Genomic DNA, 15730 nt, shown 5'->3' with positions numbered 1-15730 from the left:
GTGAAGTACATCCATTTAGAAACTGGCCAGCTACCAAATCAGGTCCACTTTCCAAGATCAAGTTAAATGTTTGAAGATTCTGCCATGGAAGAGGAATGCATCTCACTCAAAAGAGAGAAGCAGTAATATGTTTTATTAAAAACAATAAAAAACAATGAGGTAAAACAACTTGTAAAATTCGATGGAACTTAAAATTCAGTGGCAAAATTCACTTTATTAATTACTGCATGGAAGAAACATAAGAAAAAAAATTGATTTACAATGGCTCATAGAGGGACTGGAAGATGAAATGTTAGAAGGACCCTCTTATTGAGTCACAAGGTCTAGAGTAGACCCCTTTGCTCTTTTACAGAGCCTAGGTAGAGCTGGATGCAGTCTTTGGTTCACATATAATGAAATTATCCACACTATAACACCTGAGTAGCTACATAGATCAGTAATGCTTCACAGTATTAATTTAGCATGCTCTCAGTCTCTCTGTGAGTATCTGCCATGGGTAAGGGATCTCTCAAGCTCAAGGAGTAACCTTGGGAGCCACCCCTGCTCAGGGAGATATTGCCAGGCAGACTGCTGCTTCAGCAAAGGGAGCTCAAAGCTTTGCACGGGCTGCCCGTGCCTGTACAGTGAAATAGCTGGCTGCCAGTCAACAGTGTAGACAAGACAGATACCTTGTTTTAGCTCTTGTATCTTGTTCTGTACTTTTGGATATCTTGAACCATTGGGTTTTGAGAACATTTTCTGAAATATTTTTTCAGAACGCCTTCGCTCCCATGTACGTCAGCCAGGAGCTTTACAGCTTGTGAGTGCACCCCAAGGACACGAGGCCTTGTTGCTTCTTGGTCAGTGTGACCAAAAGTACAGTCAAGGGTCGAGTGTATCCATCACATTATCAATATTTATGCTCTTGTAGCTTAAGAATATGATATTTCTGGTCACTTTTAGGCACAAAGCATTGTAACAGGTAATGTGGCTTTGCACAAGACATAACTAGGCAGTAAGTAAAGCAAAGTGTGAGCAATTTGTGCAGAAAATTCTCATTGCCAGAGGTTGGTGTCCACAGAGGATACAGAGGAGTTCTGCCAAAGTAACTTTGTTCATGAATAAAGGGAGAGCTCACTGAGCACACCCAATGAAAATCTCTCTTGAATAATCGGAGGATGTAGCCTCCTTTTTATCCTAAATTCTTCCTGGTCATATAAAGCTCTTCCTTTCCTCATTGGCTAAAGTATCCAGAAGGTACAGACTTCCCAAAAATGCCTATTACATACAGGCATTTCTTTTCTCACTATTCTTAAAAAGTTATTTCCTTTCTCACTATTCTTCTACAAGTTAATTGATTCTTTCAGTCATTTTATCACCTAAAACCAGCTGTTTTATTACCCACAATTAGCCATTTCCTTGCATCTGCAAGCAGATAGAGCTTGTCTGGAAAGACACATTCATCTTGTTCTTGTCAAAGTGGTTAGGAATCATAAGACCAGATTCTTCCAAAACTAGGTTGACTCATTCTACTCTGAAGTAGAAATAGCCTTTTTCCACTGCTTTTTATGGTTAGATTTCATAAGCTACATTTAGTCCTTAAATTTTCTTTTGTTTCTCCCCTCCATCAAAGAGGAAGACACTTGAAACAAATTCTTCTCAACAGTTTCAGTATTGTGTAACTATGCAGCTAACAGGAAGTTTCTCCTTATTTAAGCTAAAATAGATTAGACTACTTCTTACAGATTTCATGGATGTCTGAGCAGCCAAAAGCATCTCTCTGACCTTCATCCTCTACCACTTGTGATTTCTTCCCATGACACACTTTACTGTTGTCTCTTACCTCAGGCACTGACAACCATCTCCCAGCTGCTTTTCCCACAGCAACCATTAACTAAACATCCCATAGAACCTGTTTCTGCAAGCTTTTCTTTTGCTTTGTACAGAATACCCCAGAAACCAGTCAATGCTTAAAAATGTTTGTATTAACATCTGGCACATTTCACTGAATACACATTTCTGTATGGCATGAATAATGCAGCATCATCCACCTTTCTCTGTGTTTCTGGTATGTTATTTCCTCAGCAGCAAGTGTTACAAGTTTGGTGCCAACTTAACAGAGACAAATCAGTCTGGAAGTATTATTGATACTTATGCAATTTCTCTCAATTACATAACACATGTGAGCTAATTGGATTTAAAAAGGGAAGACAAGGACATGATAGCCAGGCTGGCAGTCTCAAAGGGTTAAGCCTAAGCTAAAGAAATGCTCTTGAGGCAAAGCAGAGACCAGGGGAGTGAAGACAAACACAGAAATTCCTGATGGATGCCATCCTCAGAGAAGCAGTGATGTTGAAGAATGTGTTCCTCTGCTTCACATGCCCTTTGGTCAGCCAACAGAATTTGCCAGCAATTTCCCTGCAGTCAATTGTAAACTCTAGGGTGTTTGGTGAAAGTCTGATTTATGCTCATTTTAATTAAAAGAACTTTATTTGCAGGAATTTTCAAGCCTTGTCATCTTTGACAGTTTCCAAGTGAAGCACAAAGAACAGAACAAAGAAATTATTTTCTCCAAAGACTTTGATCAAAATAACTCACCTGCAACCAATACCAGGCCCTCAAATTGTTCTTAGAGGTGTTTTAAGAGGTAGAGCAACATAGAAAAAGACCCGCATTGCTCTAATTACTCTCCACTTCCTTCACAGATCTACATGGTATGCCTTTCAAGTTTTAATTCATTTGAGAGCCTTTGCAGTGTGCCAAATATTCAATCATCTTTGACTTTTGCTTGCATAGTTTCTAGCAGTAGCCCATACCTTTTCCCAGGAGATGTATATTTTGCACACAAGGTGAGCAGCATTGCATTGCCTTGCTTTTGTTTGAGACTTGCAAACCAGACAGAAGATCTACATTGGCCTTACAAATAGTTTCTTTACTGCTGCCTGTTGTCATTCACAAACACCTGAACAGCAGGGGCATCTTGTTCAGCTTAAGTTAACCAGCCTCATAAACACCACAAACACTTAAACATTGTGACACCACTGGAAAAATTAGGAAGTGCCTAGGCACATCTAAACCACAGTTTAGCAGACAAAACTTTGTTTACTGCTCAGCACTGGGAACCTCTGTCCACCAGCTGGGCCCATGACCCAAGCCACATGCTGCAGCCAGAGAGAAGAGTGTCTTGGGGAGCTGCCCTTCTTACATACTCCTGCTCACAGGCACTTCAGTCCCAGCATTTGCATCACCATACAGAAAAAAGGAGAAATATGTCAGCCAGCTCCAAGCCCTCACGGGACACCACAAATTTTCTAAATTTCATAGACATTCGTCTTTCCATGATGACCCTTCTCAAATCTGTCCCATTTACACTGTTTTGCTTTAAATTTGTTCTCCTTTTACATTACAGCCAGTTACATTACTATTCTCAGGGGTAAAGCCCTCTTTCCTACATCCTTGTTAGAATTCACAAGAATTATGAGTGGTTGTAGAGATCAGCTCCCAACAGAGAGGTTCAAATAAAATCTAAACATTTACAAGGCAGACCACCATCGAGATTATTATATTTGTCATCTCATCATTATTTCAGAGAAAGTGTTATTTACTAGACAGAAAACAACCAGTGCTTGTGAATTAGTAAGGGTGTTACTGAAAAACAGCCTAAAGACTCCTTAACCCCAACGCAGTGTTAAGAAACAGGCATTTTTTATTTGGTGTCGGATGCACAAGGGGACATTTCCTCTGAAATATTGGGCATCCCAAATACAGAAAAGGCTCAGAAAAGGCTCAGAAAAGGCTCATGTTTGTATCCTATAGTTTACATATGTATTCATTGATTTTCCTAGAAGAAATATACATATGATAATAATTTTCCCTGAAGTTATTAACATATTTCCCCTCCCACTGACACACGCATTTTCTTGTCCTGAGTGTCCCTCAAGTGGTCTTTGGCAGTTGTTGACCCAAGAATTATCCCTAACCACTTGATGAACTCAATGTTACCTCCAAAATATGAAGAAGATTTGGCATAACCTGCACTGCACATTATTTGGAGTCCCTTGATCAATGAAGTGTACTTCTTGTTCCCCTTTTTGGTTGATGTTTAACATAGTTTTAATTGTGCAGTTCCACAGGCTACTGATTTTGCAAAATAGGCATTCTATTAACACCAGCTGAGTAAATAGTTCTTCATCTGGCAACAGGGGCTCATGAAAATGAAGTAAATTACATATTTCTACCTGGGCAAATCAATGGAGCACTTACAGCTATTTTTTGTGAATGCACCTAAGCGTTCAGGAGAGGCAGAGCATTTTAAGTGAGGGCTACAGCATGAGTGGTGAAACACCTACAGAGTAAGAGAAGACAACAACAGCTGGAAAATGTCTGTTAAAGAAGATGCAAAATACAGTATGTGTGTAGGACTATTGGGGTGAGCATAAAGCTTCAGGAAGGAGTTCAAGTGCAGCACATCTCCCACTTATCACTGGGGAAACGAGTGAAAAGGAAAGGAGAGAAAAGCCACTCCACTAGCCTCAGCTCCTCTGTAATGTTTCACCGCAGTGACACCACTCACTGCCTCAGGATGGCTGATCAGCTTCTGCCCCAGCAAAGCCTTCCCTCACAAGCCCTGCCCACAATCTATCTCAGTGCCACGTTTCTCTGTGCTGCTGGTCTCGTCCCGTAGCTTCAGCTCTTTGGCTCTCTGAACTGTTCTTGCCTTAATTTCATACCTGAACTCTTATTGCTAAACAATCCAGTGTTAAGCAACTCATTAGTGCTCGGTTTCTTATTGTCTGCTGCATACTGGTCAATGACATTGGCATAAACTCTTCTGTGTAAAACTCCTTTAATTAAATGAACTTAGTCTAAACATCTTAAAGACACATTAAAATTCACACTACTTAAAAACCTGAACTTTCTAGCTGCAGGCTTCTATGCAAGGTCCTGCTGTAGAAACTTGAGTCCCAGTGGCTATATCCTGGGATTGCAAGTCAAATGTTATTTACTCAGTCTGATTGCAAATTTGTTCAGCTTAATGAGTAGGTTTCTTCAGTTAAATCTTCTAGCCTGCTGCTTCTATGCAGCAGCCTGTTAAACTACAAACCCTTCCTTAAAGCCTTAGACCTCTGATAAAGCATCTCAGGTACTTGCTAGTTAAACTGCTCTTACTCATCCTTCCCAAATCTGAGCTTCTGCCTCCAGGTATTCAGTGCTGCCTCCAACCTAGATCTTGCCACTCCTGTGCAGAGCCCCCCTTTTAGCTAACATATCTTGCTTCACTGTCTTCCATCTTCGGGAGCCTCTTGCCATTTATGAACACCTATCAACCTCTTAAAGGCTTATGGCATTTACAATTTGCAATTGAGCACGTTTTTGTGATGCAGATACCAGATAAGTATGCTACTGGAGAGCTGGCAGACTCCTCAGTAACACAGTGATTAGCCATTCAAATCAACTTCTACACTACTCAAAGAGAAATGCACACAACACAGCCTGTCTTCAACACTTATCTTCCATCTCAAATTCCAAATCATCACACCTTCCTTCTCCATACTTCCTCCTTATATGAAATAACGAGGTTCTCATATACTCACCAACATAGTTCTGCTTACTTTTTCTCTTTAGGCTAGACCATTACTGGAGCTGTTGGAGTTAAAACCCAGGAAACACTGGTTTTACTTCACCCACTGTTGAATTCACTGTACCCCAGCAGTGCTTGTGGTTTCCTACAAAAATATCTCCTCAGCTCAGCTCCAGCTCCGAAATGAGGGCTGTACAAACCATCTTCCCATTATCTGCAGTAAGCAGGACACAAGGTCTGCTTTCTTACTGCTGGGCATCAAGTCCAGTTTCAAGTGACAGAGTCCACTGATCAGACACAAGCTGCACTGGCTAAGAACAGTAGATACTGTGTCCTAAGAGAAATACTTGTTAGCATGGAAGGAACATTTATTTTACAATTCATACAGGCTAATGAATCAGAAAGCAGGAACAGTTAGTGACTGCCAGGCAAAGAAACCTTCTGGCATCAGAGAAAAAGTACATCCTATATATCCTTTAACTATCAGGAACTGAGGGTCAATACAAGCCAGCCTAGCAGAGCTCACCCAGCAGTAGATGTTCAAGAATTAATTGCTTGATTAGTTATGGTACATGTTGTTGCCTTATTCCTAGGTTATGGAAGTGTGTAAGAGCTGAGATGATTTATCAAATACACTGTCTGACTGTTGTAAGCTATTAATACAAGAAAAAAAACCATATAAATTCATGGTGAGATATTACAGAAGAGGAGAGTGCTTTTATTTTAAAAGTTATTTCACTTCTACACATTCTTTCATACTTCAAGCACCAAAGATGTATGTATCAGAGGGGACTCACCAGAATCACCAGCATGTCACAAAACAGCTGCTGAGACTTCTCTGCATGGCTTAGGCTCCTCTTAATTGACCTTGGGCTCCTCCACTTGGTTGATTATGACAGGAGCTTTAGTTACTTTTTTAGACAGATCCTGTAGAAACCAGCAGTAATTCTAGAAAAAGCAATGGATTGCCTTGGAATGTTGCTCCCTCCAGCATCCTTATACCTTCAGTAAAATTGCTGCCTATCATCTTTGTTCTCTTATTTTGTCATCATTCTTGCTTTCTGAAATCACTTCCTAACTGAGTGATATCCTTCTCAAAGCCCAAGTCAGTACTGTGGATTCAGTGTATGTAGTGTAATCAGGACCAACCAATGTAGCTTTGCCTGGACCGGAGAATACAGACCTAAGAAGATATGAGAAGTGATAATGGATCAAATTAGGACACTAAGAGAGCAATTGTAGCCTCATAAGAAGTAATTAGGCATGTGATTAGGGACTGATTTGTATTTTATATTGCAAAAACAAAACCAAGCTGACTTCTCCAATTAGTTGTTCAAGCACTGTCTTACAACAGTGTTTCTAAGGATGGTGGGGACTGCTGTCCTTGATTCATCAGGCCAACACAGCCACAATCATGTGAGTTGCATTAACATGAACTGTGATGAACTGTCCGTAGAAGCATCATAAATATTATTTTGAAAATGAAATTGTGCAGTGAGACCACTCTCCTTGACCTCAAAGAACATAACTGAACATGTGACAGTGGCTGCATCACTCCAAAGAACTCAGGGTGGTTTTCTATGGGGTAGTCCAAGAAAACCAGAACTTCCATGGGAAATTAGAAATTGCTAAAATACTTGCTATGGGCTAAAAGACACTATGTAAGAAAAGTACTGCAATATATAGATAATTAACAGTCACAAGATTTGTAGTATTAAAAAAATGGAAGCCATTCTGAAGGTTTCAAGCTGAGTATGATAGATGAATAAGATGCAATCTGTGGAATGATAGAAGTCTGCCAGCTGTAAATAAATAATCAGTTGAAAATCACTTTGGGGTGTCTAAATGCATCTTCTTTGCTAAGAGGCTATTTAGCCAAATGTGCTTATCTGTGTATCTTATTCCCAGATAGGAAAAGATTTCATCCCTTACAACAGAGTATTCCAGGCATCCTGTATATATGATGCACTACCTATGTCTGAAAAGTGCAGTCTCCCACACAGAGACGCCTGTGTGGGTCCCTCATTACTGCTGTCATTCTGAAGCTCTGCAGCTGCCTGGGGTGGCTACAGCTCTCAAGACCCCTCACTTGCTTATCAGATTCAAAAGAGATAACTTAGACTGAAACTGTTTTTAAGTATCCAGGTTAACACTGCAATCTCGCTATCTTTCTCACCTTCACAGTCCTACTTTACTGGTTTGATCCCCTGGCTAAATGCCTACAGCAGTAGCTTTCACAGCACAATTTACTCGGAGATAGGAAAAACAAAGGGAATTTTCAGTCGTTAACTAAGGTACAAAAGACTCTGCTTGAGTCGTTTTCATAGAGGAAATGTTTTGGAAACATACTCTCATCTTCAACACAAGCATGTGTGTTCAAGTCATGAAAAATGATGTCCTCATCTTGTGCTTGGAGAACCAAGCCATAATGCTATGTCACTAAGTAAATAAAAAGCTTTCAAACAAAAGTGCAAACTATAAAACTGTCTTACTGATATTTAAACTCATATGTCAACTTTTTTTTTTTTTTTTTTTTACATATAACTCATTGACTTCCTGGCTCCTTAAGCAGCAAAGAGAGCTCTGAATTGCAAACGGAGTAAGATTTATGATTACTCACTTCACTATAGGTCCATCTGGTGTCAGAACCTGAAGAAAATCAAATGCATTTAAGTAAACCCAATATATCAGTGTGACAGTTAACACTGCCATAAGTAGACAGAAATAACTATAATGCAAAAGCATTGTGCATAATCTCTAAAAAAATTCAACAAACCTTGGCAAGAATGTGTGCACAACCTTTTCACTGACCCTAAAACACAAATGTTTGTTACACATAAGTAGCATGGGCAAAGATTGTCAATATACCACACCTGGAAAACAATCTGTGTTATTAAAAAAGTGTATCTTGATGGATGTCCAAGAAAGAAAGACACTCCCTGTGGGAAAATCAGCCAACCAGTGTGTAGGAGTCACATAACTTTTGGACAGGAATAATTGTATAATAACTGTTGGAACAGCACAATCTTTATGTTCCAAAATGAACTACTTATGTGGGTGCCATTGTTTCAGAACTAGGTATACAGAATCACTCTGACATTCTTTAATGCTTTGTTTGCAAGTGTTATCTTGCTATCATTAAAGAAAACAAACCACAAATGTTTGTGTAGGATCTAGTATCCAGCTCTCGAGGCTAGTCCAGAGCAGTGGGTCACCATTCCCCCAGTTTTATTGTTCAGCATGACACTGTGGACTATCCCTTGAGTCAGTTGGGATCAGCTGTCCTGGTTGTGTCCCCTCCCAACTTCTTGTGCACCCCCCAGTCCACTAACTGGTAGGGTGATTTGAGAAGCAGAAAAGGCCTTGAGTCAATGTAAGCCCTGCTTGGCAGCAACAAAAATATCAATGTGTTACCAACATTATTCTCATCCTAAACCCAAAACCCAGCACTGTACCAGTTATTAAGAAGAAAATTAACTCTATCCCAGCCAAACCCAGGACATACCCTCTGCCTGTACTCAGTGTCAGACAGCCCCCAAGGATGTCTAGTTTTGTACCCAGGTGTCAACACAGGCTGCCAGTTGGATCAGATCACGATGATATTGCAGTATACCTTTCTAACCATTTCAACTCTTTAAAATTACTATTCCAACATGCATTCTGGTACCTTGTTCCTTACTAACTTAATTGTCAGTCATGTTAATACTGAGCAATAACAAAATTTAACACTATCGCTAATAAAATCTAATAGTCACAAAAACATTCCTTCTTAAGCACAGCCAGAAGAGGCAGCAAATAGCACAGCAGTTTCTGGGGTCTTGCTTCTAGATCTGCTGGGGCCGCCTTCTGGGATCACTGTCAAAGGACCTCTGGGAACCCTTTTGGGAAGCCTTTGAGGAGCTTGAGGTTGTCTGCTGCTGTTGGGAACAGAGAGCTGCAGGAGGCCTTGAGCTGCAGCAAGGTCTAGCGGGGCTGACGACCCCCCAGCTGTCTTTGATTAAAGGGCCCTTGGAGGTTTAGTTCCAGCTGACACTGATTGGAGAGGGTCTGACACCCTTTCAGGCTGAAGACTATATAAGAGCTGGGCTTAAAGCACAAAGGTTTTGGGGGGCATTTGGTGTGGGAAGGGCTGGTGCCTTATCTTCTAACAGCACATGCTTCCTCAGCAGCGGTCAGGGTGTGCTATAAGCTGCTGTCCTCAGCAGCTCTTGGAAAAACTTCCCCTGCAACGGTGGAGGTCTCAACCCAAGACAGACCTTCAGAAGAAGGGTGCTGGTCTCCCTCCCTTTAGCCTGAAGGGAGAAGCACACCTTTTGAGATGTTTTATTAAGCAAAGGAGCTACAGGACGAGGTTAGTGTGCTATAGATCATCAGAGGTTGTGAAAGAGACTTGGATCTTCTCTGAGATCCTCTGGCTTTGAGAAACCATGGAGGTATGTACTGAGGGAGGGGCAGGCTGAGTCTATCTATCAGGGTGGGAAGTAAAAACTCTCAAGATGTTGAAAGCCTGTGATTCCTGCTGGTAGGAGAAATGATTATGCACTGCCTGATGATTTGTAATTACAAAATATCTTCAGCCTTGTGTTTGTAGAAAAGTGTGTCAAGTGAACCATCTGAGCTGGCTGAGCCTGAGCCTTGCAGAAGTGTAGCCATATAGAATAACAAATGTAGCTTAAAACTATGTAGCTTGACCTGTATAGCTTGTCATTAAAGGTCAGTACTCTCAGCAGAAAGGAATTTTTTAAGTGACAGAAGGTCTCCCTATTTTGAAGCAGAACTGATAAAAGGAACACAGCTATCAGGCCAAGTCAAAACTGACCTTGTGCTCTGACACAGTCCAAAGGGCATGAAGATGTGTCAAAGTTCAAAAGAGTTCAAGAAAAGGACAGCTTGAAAAAGATGAGGCACAACCACCCAAAGGGACCATGAACAACCCAAAGATCATGAACAACCACTCAAAGGGACCACTGACTCAAAATGGGATTTGTGTCAAGGGGAGGGACAGGATTAGGTAATGTTTGAATTGTTAATTTGGTAACTGAATAAAGGCAGGAGGCTTTTGTAACTCAGGTATGCACAATTTAGAGACAATATTCTCTTGTGCATCCAGCATGCTGAAACAAAAGAATGTTTTGCTCCCTAAAACTCAAAAAAGGGTTTTAGAGAGTTTCTTTATACCCAGTTTTCAGGCAACAGGAGCACCAGAAGGAGGCATTAAGGATTGTTTCCTTGATGCTGACAGCTCTGCTGTAGGGAACAGGCCTGTCTGCTGACCTGTTGTCCAGGGGACTTCGCTGCTTTTGAGGGTCTGTGATTTATGAAAGCATGAAAAGCCTGCAGAGGCATCTCTGGCTGATTATTGATCCCTGCTGCTTTTTCATGTAATCATCAAATCCTCTCAAATTACTGGAGAGACCTGGATAGCATCAAGTATGATACAGCTCTGGAGAGATGGCACTCCAGAGTGCATAAGGGCCCATCTGGTGTGTCTTCAGACCTGCTGGTCAGCTGTGGAGGTCAATAAAGCTAAGAAGATCCCAGCTTGGGGGCAAGAAACTGGAATGGTTTATTGGACTTACAAGTTCATATTTAAAGGGTTTAGGGTCTACATATTCTACAGGGAGTTGTAACTATTACAATTATTACAATTAGGGGGTTTCAAGGAAGGGGAAAACCTAAGTTAACAAATTTGGGGTCTTACCACATATATCATAGGGGAAAACCCACTTTATCTTAGGGGAATTACATGAGGGGAAGATATTCACATCTCTTGAGACAGGATTATGCAGGGAGCAGTAGATACAATAGGACATGTGATAACATTATGAAAAAGTCTCTTCACATCCTGCTGGAGAAGGCAGGAAAATTCCACAGAGATGAGGTCAATGAAAAGGGTTTTTTTTCCCAGCTTCTGTAGCCCATGGCTTCTGTTTAAACCCAGCAATTTCCTTTTCTGATATCCAAATTTTGGAATTCAACAGTCAACTTGTGGGGTTTTATTTTCTATGAATGTGGTATGCTCTTTGATGAGTAGATGTCACTTGGAAGAACTGGGATACACTGGACTAAGATGGGAGAGCATCTTTGCCAACAGGATGGTCAGTCTGGTAGGAAGAGCTTTAAACTGAGAACGATGGGGAAAGAAAGGATGACAATCAAATGAGGAAGTTGTGGATGAGGTTATCAAGCAAAAGATGAGGGCTTATGCAAACAGAGGGGACTTCATCATCAACTTGGGTGTCACTGAAGTACATGCATATAAGCACAAGATTCATAAAGGACTTCCTTGCTTTCTAAAGTCCTCAAGGAGGAGTCTAGGTGTGCCTGGATCTATACCAACCCCAGATGTGATAAGTGTAATTGATTCTATATATAACTTTGTCCTGCAGGATTAAACATGGCAAATGAAATACGTTAGTACGCATACAGTATGTGTTTTAATTGTAGTGATGAGAATCAAGCCAGTGATTATTAAAAAGTAAAATATCATAAGCACAATTGTCTACTACACAGTTTAGTAGTAGTTTTAAAGCTGTCTTAATAATTATCAAGTAGATTGATGTTACTTACCCATACTGATGGCTGTGGGCAAATAATTTTTGCTCATACTCAAAGAGTTACCTTGAAGGATGTCCCTACTCAAGGGAGGAATCTCCACACATACTCCTAGAAGTCCTCTCTGCTGGAAAATGGGACCACGCCTTCATAGTACAAAGTCATTTGTTGTCAGTCATGTGTTGCTAGGCTAGCCATTGTCAAGTCAACAGAACATGCTTTACTTTTAAATAAGATGTTGTCACTTGTTTGTTTTTTCTCATTCTGTAAACATCTGTCTTTCACATCCTTGTCAGTGCCAGTCTTTGTCAGGAAACATCTGTCTTTCATATCCCTGTGATGGGATTAATTTAGGATTGTTGTTAGGGTTGGTCTCAGCATTCTTCAACACTAAAAAGAGTGGTTTTATTGGAAGTGAACTCCATTGAAAAGAGGGAAGAAGAGGCCAGGACTATTGTCATGGCCTTCAAGAGGCCAGACTTCAGCCTGTTCAGGGATCTACTTGGGTGAATCCACTTGATATGATCCTGAAAAGAAGACAGGCCCAGAAGAGCTGGTTGGTTTTTGGTTTTTTTTGGTTTTTTTACCCCACAAAGAATCACTTTCTACAAGCTCAAGAATGGTCCATTCTGGTGTGCAGGAAAACCTGCAAAGATGGCAGGAGGGCCTGACTGAACTTAAGCATGGAAAGGAAGCATACAGGAGGTGGACACAAGCACAGGTGACTCAGAAGGAATAGGGCCACTGTCCATGTGTGCAAGGATGGGGGTTAGGAAAGCCAAATCCATCTGGAGTTGAATATGGTAAAGAGATGTGAAAAACAAGCAGTGTTTCTGCAATAGAAAACGTGGGCTCACTCCTCAATGAGGCTGGGACAGGGTGAAGAAGAATGCTGCAGTGGGCCAACACAGAAGGTATTGTAAGGAAGAGACTGATTTCAAGCAGTTTTTAGGCAGAATTTAACTAGGTTTTGATTGTAGAGTTGCATGTGTGTTAGCATGAGGAACTGCTGAACTTGAGTATACAACGTGTGTTGCCACTAACAATGCAATCTGTGTGTATTCTTTGTAAGGGCTTGTTCCCACGGGAATGTGTAAAAGTGTAATGTTTCCAGCAAACCTCGGTGTACCCTCTAGAACATTCAGTATCGTACAATAAGAGACTGATGGATTTGTTTTACTTCGATGAATACTGTAAAGATGTGATGAACAATGAGGCTATTGAATCTCACCACAAAGAATTCTGCAAAGCAGTGGCTCTACCAGAGAGAACTGTCCAGGTCTGCATCCTTGCATGTTTCTCAGCATTGGAAGAGACATGTAAGACTTCCCACTGTAACTTTTAAAAACACCTTTGTCTCTTAAGCATCTTGTGGGTTTTTGTTTGGGTTTTTTTTTTTGAGATACAGCAGAACCAGAACTTCACACTACTAAGCAGACATAGAAAGGTTAAGGTCCTCAATGCCTTATTTGCCTTAGTCTTTATAGAACGGTTTGGATTGAAAGGAACCTTTAAAGGTCATCTAGTTCAACCTCCCTGCTATAACCAGGGATGTGTTCAACTAGATCAGCTTGCTATTGAAACCAATCAAGTTTCTGTCCAGCTCAGTATGGACTGGATAATTGTATAGTGAGGTAGAATGGAAACAGCCTCAGCTTCTGATTTCAAAGGATTAGCAGCACAAAGACAAGCTGGAGACCAGTCCCTTGTGGTCAATACTAAGGTTATACCACTTAACATCTTCATTGCATGACATGGGGCAAAGTGCATTCTCACAAGTTTGCTGATAATTCAAAACTGGGAATAGTGGTTGATGTACCTCATGTCCCTTTGAATGGAAATATCTGACAGGTTGGGGAAATCAGCATATAGGAAACTAATGACATTCAGCCAGCTGCTGTCCTGCCCCTGGGGAGGAATAACCTCATGTACCAGCACAAGCTGAGGACCTGACTCTTTGTGGAGAGTCCATGTTCAAGCACTTCCTGAGTCACTGTTTATAGCCTGGTGTTTATCAGTACAGTTTCTCACCATGTTAAGGCTGATGTGACTGAATTCCTTTCTGCAGCTTCCTGCAGTCAAACCAGTGTAAGAGCAGCACTCTTACACTGTCTGCTCCCTGGGATAGCCTGATGCTAGTTGGAGATACAGCCTGTGTGTGTGCTTCCTTCCACTTAAGGGTGGCTTGTCACAGGTATGTGAAGTTTGGCAGTTTATGAGCTGCTTCAGAAGCAACTCCTGAGGTTAAACAGCTAAAGGCTGTCAGTGGGCTAGTAGTTATTTCCAGCCCAGAAGCTGATGAATAGTACCCTCAGCACTGCCAAACTTGCTGATGGGAGAACGTGGTAAACTGAATATTGTGGAAAAAATAGCAAGAGAATTGGTTGCTCATCAGCCAGGTGTGTGTGCTGTTTACATTTGTCACACAAGCACACAGAATTTGTCAGGACCACACAGTTTGCTGCAGCTTTATCATGCCCCCTGACACAAGGAAAGGGGTCTCCAGGGAGGCCTGCTAGCATTCTATGCTCAACCCAGCACCACCAGCATGGAGGTTTCTGCATTCCCAGTGCTAAAATGTTGCTCAAGGGAGCTTGGCTTTTTCCTGAATTTTTTTGGGGACAAACACTTCTCCATGGAAGCCAAGGCCAGCCTGCTCCTGCAGTATTCCTGATGCTCAGGCTGCTCGGGGGCATCTTGCTTGTGCTGTCAAGAGGAAAGCTAAAACAAAGCTCAGCTAAATGACCTCGTATGCCTCCTGCTCTTGTTGCAAAATTCACAACTGGCCCATGATGATTGAATAGCATATTTCATTGTGTGCATGAGATGTCCCAGCCAAACTGGGCACATGCAAGCAATTTTTCTTTGGGGAGTTTTATAGCTTACACTTACAAGGGTATGATATGAATCACCCAATTACCTACTGATGCGTATTTCTAATTATCCAATGACAAAGTATATGTTCTTGCAGCAGCATCATCCATTGCATCCTTGTGGTTTATCTGGCAGTCCAGATGTTTCGGTTGTTGACTTCAACAAAATTATCAGGCATCAGCAGCAACCTGTGTTTCTCTTAGATACGGATCCTTCAGTTAATTTTGTGAGAACAGAAGTTTCGTTTTCTTAGTCCGTCACTTGTTCTTTTTAGTAGGAGGTAGGTGAGGGGTCTTGGGTCTGAAGATAGCAATGAAGTCCTTATCATCTGGCTGATTTTTGAGAACTGTGTGCTTTCCTGCTTTATGTCACACCACCCAAGCAGGAATGTAAAAAAAAGGGGAAAAAAAAAAAAAGAGAGAGAGCGATACAATGAATTACAGGTAGAAAGACGTGGCAGGCAGCAGGCATTCCTGCTGATTCCCGCACAGCCCCCGAGGCGGGAGCAGGACTACATCTCCCATCATGCCGCATCCCGGCGGGCGCCGCCGCCATCTCGGCACCGGCACCGTTGGGTCGGGGCGGTGTCCCGGCCGCATTCCCCGGTCCCGGCCGCATTCCCCGGTCCCGGCCATGAGCCGCCTCAGCGGCGGCTGGGACGGCGCCGGCGAGGAAGTCCGGCTCCTCCTGGACCTGTGAGTGCCGCCCCGACACCCTCCCGCCGCGCCCGCCTCGGGAGGA

The 15730-nt window shown here is 41.9% G+C and overlaps 1 protein-coding gene and 1 long non-coding RNA gene across 5 annotated transcripts in view; one reads left to right on the top strand and one right to left on the bottom strand.

Annotated features, from left to right (window-relative positions):
- Window positions 1-895: 895 nt before the first annotated feature.
- On the bottom strand, window positions 896-15227 carry LOC135414186 (uncharacterized). The gene is made up of 3 exons (XR_010430615.1): window positions 12131-15227; window positions 8181-11684; window positions 896-6743 (listed from the first exon to the last, which is right to left on the bottom strand). It is a non-coding gene; the product is annotated as an uncharacterized LOC135414186 (long non-coding RNA).
- Window positions 9672-15730, top strand: part of AMN1 (antagonist of mitotic exit network 1 homolog) — a 22876-nt gene continuing 16817 nt past the window's right edge. For 2 of the 4 annotated variants that reach the window (XM_064654654.1, XM_064654653.1), the window contains exon 1: window positions 15500-15684. In XM_064654654.1, the coding sequence (XP_064510724.1) occupies window positions 15515-15684 (170 nt within the window). In that variant the 5' untranslated portion in view covers window positions 15500-15514. Of the gene's footprint in view, window positions 9912-15339; window positions 15685-15730 lie in introns of those variants that run through there. The other 2 variants (XM_064654651.1, XM_064654652.1) reach the window with 2 other exon arrangements.

Source organism: Pseudopipra pipra, chromosome 5 (genome assembly GCF_036250125.1).
Source record: "Pseudopipra pipra isolate bDixPip1 chromosome 5, bDixPip1.hap1, whole genome shotgun sequence".
Taxonomy (NCBI): Eukaryota; Metazoa; Chordata; class Aves; order Passeriformes; family Pipridae; genus Pseudopipra; species Pseudopipra pipra.
The sequence above is the reverse complement of the archived record's forward strand: the minus strand, read 5'-3'. Positions and strand labels throughout refer to the sequence as shown.